Source organism: Sapajus apella, unplaced genomic scaffold (genome assembly GCF_009761245.1).
Source record: "Sapajus apella isolate SASKATOON/1434 unplaced genomic scaffold, GSC_monkey_1.0 scaffold153, whole genome shotgun sequence".
Lineage (NCBI taxonomy): Eukaryota > Metazoa > Chordata > Mammalia > Primates > Cebidae > Sapajus > Sapajus apella.
In genome coordinates, this window is record NW_022437093.1 from 1,567,146 (window position 1) to 1,576,710 (window position 9,565).

General features: G+C 34.7%; 1 protein-coding gene across 1 annotated transcript in view; it reads right to left on the reverse strand.

Moving 5' to 3' along the window:
* Nucleotides 1-4,233: 4,233 nt before the first annotated feature.
* Nucleotides 4,234-9,565, reverse strand: part of LOC116541637 — a 45,842-nt gene continuing 40,510 nt past the window's right edge. The window contains exons 14-17 of the mRNA XM_032265953.1: nt 8,589-8,693; nt 7,396-7,449; nt 5,581-5,685; nt 4,234-4,466 (exon numbers count right to left, since the gene is read on the reverse strand). Coding sequence (XP_032121844.1) covers nt 4,384-4,466; nt 5,581-5,685; nt 7,396-7,449; nt 8,589-8,693 — 347 coding nt within the window. The 3' untranslated portion in view covers nt 4,234-4,383. The remainder of the gene's footprint in view (nt 4,467-5,580; nt 5,686-7,395; nt 7,450-8,588; nt 8,694-9,565) is intronic.

Below are 9,565 nucleotides of genomic sequence, written 5' to 3' on the forward strand. Positions count from 1 at the left end.
ATCTTGGCTCACTGCAACCTTGAACTGCTGGGCTCAAGTGATCCTCCTGCCTTGGTCTCCCAAGTAGCTGGGATTATAGGCCTGCACTATGCCTGGCCAATTTTTAAATTTCTAGTGAGTCGAGATCTTGCTATGTTGCCAAGGCTGGTCTTGAACTCCTAGGATCAAGTGATCCTTCTGCCTTGGTCTCCCAAAGTGCTGGAATTACAGGCATGAGCCACTGGTACCCAGCCCAAACCTGCAAGAAACACATTATTCCAACCTATTTTTTTTTTTTTTTGAGACAGGATCTCACACTGTTGCCCAGGCTGGAGTGCAGTGGTGCTCATCATTGCTCACTATAATATCAAATTCCTGAACTTAAACGACTCCTGCTTCAACATTCTGAGTAACAGGGACTACAGGTGTGGACCACTACCTCCAGGTAATTTGAAAGTATACAGGTATTGATCGACTTGCGACCTATGCAACTTATGACCATTTGACTTTATGACCACAATCACTAGCCACGACTGCTCTGCGTCTGGCAGCGCAAACGTTGCCCAGCTGGGCGTATGACAGTGCGGACCAGCTTCTGGCAGCACTACCACCTCCACATGCACCATTTCAACTGTTATCCCAGACTCGGTACAGCAATTTGTGTTTTGTGTCTTGGATATTTTTCATCAAACCCCTCCCAAGATGTCTACCAAGAGGAAATTGTCTTCGTCTACGCCTCTTTGTCTACGGTTTATCTTTACTGAATAAACTTCTTATACATTTTGAAGCAATGGACCCAAACATCGAACGATTTGCAAGGATTGAACGGATGGCGCACGATGTGTTTCGTCCGTATTGTGAAATTTATGAAGAAAAAAAGAAACATACAATTCAGACAAAGCTCACCATGTTTATGAAAAAACCAACTCCGGTAACTCCAACTGCTGCCTCAGATGACGACATCAACGATCCGCAGCCAAGCACCAGCGACCAATAAAATGTTGCGTACATGTTTATATATTTTGATATGTTTTGCAATTGGGAAAATGTTTCCTATGGTATTTTTTACACCTGTATTTTGTATTTTCGTATGCACCTGTATTTTGTAATTTTGTATATTTTGCAAATATTAAACCAGTTGTAATGCAGTGTTTTACTTAAACCTGACAAATGTAAAAATAAGAAACAAAATGGTGTAGAGATGATACAAATGGCATAAAATGAACAAAGAAAATTATGATATATAACAATAATGAAAGAAAATTATGATAAAATATGACTTAAAGATTTTTATAACATCATTTCACAGTACTGTACATATAGCCTACTCAACTTATGACCAAATCGTGTTACGACCGGTCTGTCTGAACCAATCATGGTCGTAAGTCGAGCACTAGCTGTATATATTTTTTGTAGAGACGAGATCTCACTATGTCGCCCATGCTGATCTTGAACTCCTTGAGCAAACCTCCTGCATTGGCCTCCCAAAGCACTAGAATTACAGGTGTGTGCCACCATATCTGGCCAATTCTAATTTTATACAAATTCTTTCAGAAACTAATAAAAAGGAAATATTTCCCCAATACGGATTATATATGGCCAATTTAACCTTGATACCAAAAGTACATGAAAATTATGGAACATGATAGTACATAAAAGAAAATTATACAACAATTTCAGTCATGAAAACAGATTTAAAAATCTGATAGAAAACATCAGTAAGCCTAATCCAAAATTCATGCCTAAATTCAATATATCTTAGTAATGCAAGAGTGGTTTAAGTGAAAAAAATGTATGTGTGCCATTTTCCACATCAAAGATTAAAAGAAAAACCATACAATCATCTCAATAAACAAATTATTTCAATAAACATTATTGATCAAGTACAATAGCCTAGGTATTGTTCCAAATACTGGGGGTTACAGTAGTGAAAAAAACAGGCAAACACCTTGCCTTCATCTTCCAGCGAAAAGAGAATAGGAGAATTCCTTAACTTAATAAAGGGTTGGTCATCCGGAAATTTCAACAAACATTCTCAAAGATAAAATGTTAAGACATTTCCTTTACAATCAGGAATGAGACAAGAATGACTATGAACACTGTATTTAGCAGTATAGATTAGAAGTCCTAGTTATTGCAGTAAGGCAAGGAAAAACATATAAGTTGGAACACTTGAATTTTCTTTTTATTTTTTCAATTTATATTTAATTTCCCAAAGCAGATTCATTGAACAGTTGAAAAAGAAGAAACAGAAACAGTCCCCATTTGTAGGTAATTATCTATATATATAATTTATATATCCATGTGACACATAAAAATTTATTTATCTACACACAACACACAAAATGCGTGTATCTACATATGATACATAATAATTTATGTATCTAAAAGACTCCGTTAGTACCTATGAGCAGATTGCTGGAATTAATGGAGAGTTTTGCAAGAAGTTGGTTTAAGATCAGTATAGAAACATCAGTTGCATTTCTATACTTTAACCAAAGAAAGAAAACATAATTTAAAAAAAAAACAGCATTTTGATTAGCAGAACATTAAGATACTTAGAAATGAAGCTAATAAGGTTTCTTTTTTTTTTTTGAGACAGGGTTTTGTTTTGTTGCCCAGAACTAGAGTGCAGTATCACAGTCATAATTCACTGCAGCCTCAAACTCCTGGACTCAAGTGATCCTCCTGGCTCAGCCTCCCAATGTGTAGGGATTATGGCATGACCCACCATACCCAGACATAAAATATTTACTGAAAGACAGTAAGGCAAATTAAATAAATGGAGATCTATATCATGCTTGGAAAAACAATTGATCATAATCTTTTCTCATGAAATTGATGTATGGAGATTCAATGCAATTTCAATATTAAAATTCCAATAGATTTTTAAAAAATGAATTTGACAAGCTGATTCTAAAATTTATATGGGAAAATAGAACCAAGAATCACAAGATGCCCCTAAAAGATGAATAAAGTGAGACATGATGTCCTAACTGATAGAAAGATCTATTATAAAACCAGAGTAATCAGTAATTAGATAGTTAAGAAACACCCAAGCATATATGGGAACTAATTTATGACACCCAAGCATATATGGAAACTGATTTATGACAAAGTGAATATTACAAATCATCTGGGAAAGAAGGGATCATTTAATAGATAATGCTGAAACAACTGTTTATCTGTAAATAAAAGATTAAAATTAGATCTGCATCTCATTAAAAAAATCAACTACAACTGAATTAGAAACTTAACGCTGAATGTCAAAACTTTCAACTTTAAGAAGAAAATATGGACTACTGTTCATGACTTGGGGCAAGAATATATTTTTTAGAAATGACCCAAAATATGCTAAACTTGAAAAAAGTAATAAAATTTATTATATTAAAATTATGAACAGCTTTTTAACAAAAGGCACACTAGAGAAAGTGAAAAGGGTAAGACAAACTCTGGGAGAAGACACATATATAATTGACAAATGATTGACATCTAGACATACATATAAAGAGCTATAAAAAAAGATAACCTAATAGGAAAATAGGTAAAAAGGCATTAATTGGCATTTTATTGAAGATAAAATACAAATAGGTAATAAATATATAAAAAGATATTCAGCTTCATTAGTAATCAAGGAAATGTAAATTTAAACCTTAATTAGATATTCTTTTACATCTACTAAACTGGAAAAAAAACTTTCATAATAGCATTGTAAATCTCCTAGTTTGCTCGAAAGATGATTAATATTACAGCTATTTTTGGTATGAATTGGCACTACTTTAATAAGTTGAATATTCATATACACTATGATGAAGACATTCTATTCTTGAGCATACCCTAGACTTGAAGTTTAGTAATGGAACTCTTGTAAATGTGACTCAGGGATTGTTTATAATGTTAAACCTATAATAATGATATATAAAAGAATATTTAAAAACAGGAACAATGTAAGTATACATACATAGGTAATTTGATAAATTATGGTATATTTGAAGAATACAATCTTTATATATAAGTATATAGTAATGAAAAAGAATAAACTAAAATAAGCTATAAAATCCTAAGTGACATAATTATCTTAAAAAAGAAAGTTACAGAAAATTAAATATATATATGTAGTATTTTTATACAGTCAAACCAAGAAAAATGAAAGACTATGTTGTTATTACATAGGTGATAAAACTATTATTTTTTAAAAGAAAAATAAACAATATAAAATTCAGAATAGTGTTATCTCAGAATAGGGAGGCAGGGAAATGGGGGGGGAGTAACCATGGGTTGTTCCAAAGATATTGAAAATATTCTAGTTATTTTGTTGATTTTTGGATTCATGGATATTAGCAGGATGTTTATAAATATATGTACTAACTGAAAAGATGAGAAAAATAATTTAAAAACTACAATTTAAATATTTACAGTAAGTTTTAACTTGCCTGTAACTGCTTTCACATCATCCATCACCTTTTTCAGGGGAACATTTTCATTAGCTGTAATACAAAGCATAACAAATTTGGACAATGACATAGAACTTAGAAAAATTATAAGTTACAGCCCAATGAAAGACTATGTATTTTAATAAACTGTGTTCATATTAAGTTTATATTTCCTGGTTTGAGTGCTTAATTCTTTATTAGTAAAGAGGACCAAGGTAGTCAGCCCATGTTCCTTAAACACAGGGTTTGACTATGACAAACGTACTGTGTCCTTGATTCTTGGGTTTTCAGATATTTTCTAATAAGTGTGGTAAAAGACACTATCATAGAGATTTTTTTGCATGTGTGAACCTGACATCTAACACAGATACTGAGCTTCTATCTATCCTCAACATGCTTTCCTCTAATGTTTTCAACTTCTGTATATATCTCAAAATGGTGGTGACATGTGGTTGTTAGATACTTGAAGAAATATTAATGATGTTCTGCTACTTGCTATTGTAGATATTTTTCTCTCATTTATTTCTGGCTTTCTTTGTTGTTTATTCATTCATTTCCCCCCTTGCTCTCATGTCTGCTTCTCCCTACTATTCTCTGGCCTGATAACAGTTGTGAATGTCCTCTCAGCATTGCTTATAGTTGAGCAGGATAATAATCCAGATGAATAAAAATGACAAAAAACAGGAGTTCTTATTTTCACACCAAGTTCTTCTCCATGATTCTTAGAAATGTCTTAAGTGCTTCAAATCAATCTAGTTTTAGAAATTCATATACATGATCCTTTGGCTGGGCGTGGTGGCTCACACCTGTAATCCCAGCACTTTGGGAGGCTGAGGCAGGTAGATTACGTGGTCAGGAGTTCAAGACCAGCCTGGCCAAGATGGTGAGACCCTGTCTTTATTAAAAATACAAAAATTAGCCAGGTGTGGTGGCAGTTGTCTGTAATCTCAGCTACTCAGGAGAATCGATTGAACCCAGGTGGCAGAGGTTGCAGTGGGCCGAGATCAAGCCACTGCACTCCAGCCTGGGTGATAGAGTGAGACTCCATCTCAAAAAAAAAAAAAAAAGAAAAAAGAAAAAAGAAAGTAAAAAAGAATTTCATTTCATATTCATGATCCCAAAATTCTAAAGTCTCCCCTAAGGCAAAATACTTATTTACAATGCTCACCATCAACAGGTTGATTTTGTATCACACTTTGGAGTTCCTTATTTTTGAGCTTGATCCCCATGTTCCCCAGAATTGTGTTCAGGTTACTGATATCAATCTTTCCTCCTTAAAGAAGAGAAAGAAATGTGATTTTTAAAAAAAGCCTAATAAAGACAATGTGAAAAATACTTTTCATGCTGATGAGTTAGTTAAAGTCTGAGAGTTAATTGCAATGAACTAATTGGAAAATAGGTTGGCAATGACTATCATGATCCATTAAAATGTTCATAAATATGGCCAGGTATAGTAGCTCACGCCTATAATCCCAGCACTTTTGGAGGCTGAGGCGGGAAGATTGCTTGATCCCAGGAGTTCGAGACAAGCCTGGGCAACACAGTGAGACTCTGCCTCTATTATTTAAAAAGTTCAAAAATCTTAGCCCAATAGTTTCACTTTTGGGAATACAGGTAAACCTTATGCCAACAGAGGGAACAAGTTCATTATAGCCTTTGTTACAATAAGTAAAACAAACTCAAACACGTAGAATTTAAATATCTAACAACAGGGCATTAAGTAAATCAATGTATTTTCAACTCATAGGAAATTATTTAGCTATAGCCATTAAAAATATGTTTGCCACAGGAAAAATATACATTTTGAAAATAAGGTGGAATTATACATATTTACTAAAGTCCTTATGCCCAGTAAAAATAAACATAAAACAAACAATGTAAATAATAACTGTGATTTTTCTGCTATTCCACAGATAGCAAGCACATAAGTAGAGTGAACCTCAGATAGACAATATCAATTTATTATTCTACCAGATGGACTAATTTCTCCTGTGCTTATCATACTGTGAGCATTTTAACTCAGTATGATTCCAGTATTAGATATATTTTTGCATATCATGGATCTTGACCAATTGCTTCATCTAATTTTTCAACTATAGAAATCTATTCCATCATTGGATGAAAAAGTTACTAAGTTGGAACTTATCAAGACTAGTATATTGGTAACTTTTATGTGATCTTCCAATAGGATTTCAGGGTAATTTTGACTATATGAGGTTTTTAATATTTTAACTATACAGGCTTCAAAATATTAAGAGTGGTTATGATTAGAAAGGAGGACTATGAGTATTATTTTAAAAAAATTAGACACTGCTGGGTGTGGTGGCTTACAACTATAATCCCAGCACTTTGGGAGGCAGAGGCAGGTGAATCACCTGAGATCAGGAGTTTGAGATCAGTCTGAGTTTGAGTTTCACCAACAGGGTGAAACCCTGTCTCTACTAAAATTACAAGTATTAGCCAGGTGTGGTGGTGGGTGCCTGTAATCCCAGCTATTCAGGAGGCTGAGGCAGGAGAATTGCTTGAACCCAGGAGGCGGAGTTTGCGGTGAGCCGAGACTGTGCCATTGCACTCCAGCATGGGGGACAAGAGTGAAACTGTGTCTCAAAAAAAAAAGTTAGATACTTTATTTACTGGCCATGTGACACTTTTTAATATTGAAAAAAATAAATAAATAAATAAAAGAATACTAGCAATTCAGAGCCAAGCATTATGATGGTTATTTTCAGCACTGTGAAGGCCCCAACTTTAATTAGACCTATCTAAGACTAAATAGAAAGCAAAAGCGGAGATACTTAAGATTGTTTGCTTTGAGAGTGATCCTGGGATGAAGCTTGCACAGCATACACACACGAAAGACTATAAGATCAATATATAAACAATAAACAGAAGAGGTAGTACAATTATGCCCTCATTACTAGAAATAAAGACAAAGATTGAGAATCTCAATCTTACATACTTTCTTATCACATTTATTACACACCTTTGAAAGACTTCAAACCCGTTAGCAATCTATTCCGAAAAACTTTCTTATCACCTGTAAGAAAAGGCACAGTTCAGGACAGAGAATGACTCACTAAGAGGCTATAAGGGGCAGACTTTTCTTTGTTAAACTGACCTTAGAAACTGACCCTCTTTCACCTTCAAATAATGATGAAGTTAAGCAACAAAGATTTCATTATGATATGGAGTGGTAATCTAGTGTAGAGGTCAAGAGCCTGCAATTAAATTCTTGCCCTGCAGACTGGCTTTGTGGCCTTAAGCAAGTTACTTACTCTTTCTATGCCTCTGTTTCCACCACTGTAAGATAGAGATGTGTCATCATTATGTGTGGTGAGGATAGTAACTGCACATCATTAGGACTTAAGTCTATATGTTATTGTTAATAGAACTACTTACTCTTTGACACTGAAGGCAACTGTTGGTTTTAAATTACAAAGCTGAAACTCCTCTCCTCCCTTATTTCTATCACATTTTCATTCTGTTTACCTCCTCCTACAGCTAAAGTTTGACATGTCAATGGCCGAATGGGTAGCAGCAGGGATTTGCTTAGTCCTTGGTGGCAAAGCTCATGCTTGAAGGTTTTAATAACTTCCAAACTGTTATAACATATGGAAAAATTTAATTTCCTAGCAGCTGGTATAAGAACTGCTTGCAGGGATAAATAAGCAAAAGCTCATTTTGGGAAGATGTGGGGACTTCGTGTTTAAAGGAAGAAACAACATTCCTAATAGAGAGGGGAGATAAGTTTGGTATCCTCCCAGAAATTGAGAACAGAGGAAAGAATTTTTAGGGTTTAGCTCTGTGAGAGATAAGAGTCAGGAAAAGGGAATCACCAGTGGCAATAGATGAAAAGTGATTCTGGGAAAGGGCAGAAATTCTCATGAGGACTTTGGCAATGTTTACTGAGAGACAACAGATATAAATCCCTTTCCTCCTTGCAAAATCATAAGTAACATCTTTCTTTCTCAACACTGGTTTTGCAGAAGAGGATTCTTTTGGGGGTTGAATTCTGCACCCAAGTTAGCACATAACAATGATTGTTCATATGGAAACAAGAGCTGGAGGATGTGTGCAGGTAGCATGTGAACATGCATCACTTTCACATATACATTTAAAGAGTAGAACCATAAAACTAAACTGCCTGGAGTTCACAGTAACGAACAGTCAGCTCACCATCAACTGGTAGTAATGTTAGCAGTTCCACACATTCCTTATCATTGACTTCTATCCCCATGTCTCCAAGAACATTTTTCAGATCTCTGGCATCAACCTTTTCTCCTTTGAAAATATGGAATGTTAATAGGCAAAAAGTTTACAAATTAATAACTTTAAAAATAATTTTAAGTTCCTATTAACCTAATTCAGTGATGATTTTTTATTCTTATAATATTTCATATAGCATCACTCTCAATTTGGAGTTAAAGAGCAAAGGCAAAATGGAACATGCAAATGTAGTGTGACAACAGAAGTCAAGGCAAACCTGTTCCTATAATATCAACATGATGAAGGCTCTCTTAATGTTGAGGATAATACGTAAAATGAAATCTAGTTAACAAATTAGATAGTCAGTTGCCAACAGAATTTTGGCAAGAGATACTATACTGATTATTACGAAACTACATGTATCTCGAGCTTTGCAAACTTTAACCTCTTTATTATTGTGCTTGCCTGAAATTTAGCTATATTCATTCTGCAAAAAACATATAGGTGAAAAAATATCTCTTCAGAATACTGAACTTTTAATCAAGACGACATTATGTGGTTTATTTTTAAAAGTTTATCCAATATCAAATTGATTTCATCACACAGAAATATTTTACAATAATTGGGTAAAATGATAAAATTAATCTAACAATAGACTATTGGGGAAACAGCATCTAAAATATAATTGACTGTAAAGCATTAGGGTTTCAGTGTTACAGAAACCCACCTGCAGCAGACCCCGACCTTCCTGATGAAACAAGAGTCAAGAGGCAAAGGGGAGGATCCAAGATGGCCGTTTAGGAACAGCTCGGGATTGCAGCTCCCAGTGAAAGCGCAGAGGGTGAGTGGACGCCGCATTTTTATTGCCCACAGACTAGGCAATTCCCAGGTGGAGGATCTCCACAGGTCACCAGTGCGGCTGTTTCGGCCAGCGCGGCTGTGCCAGC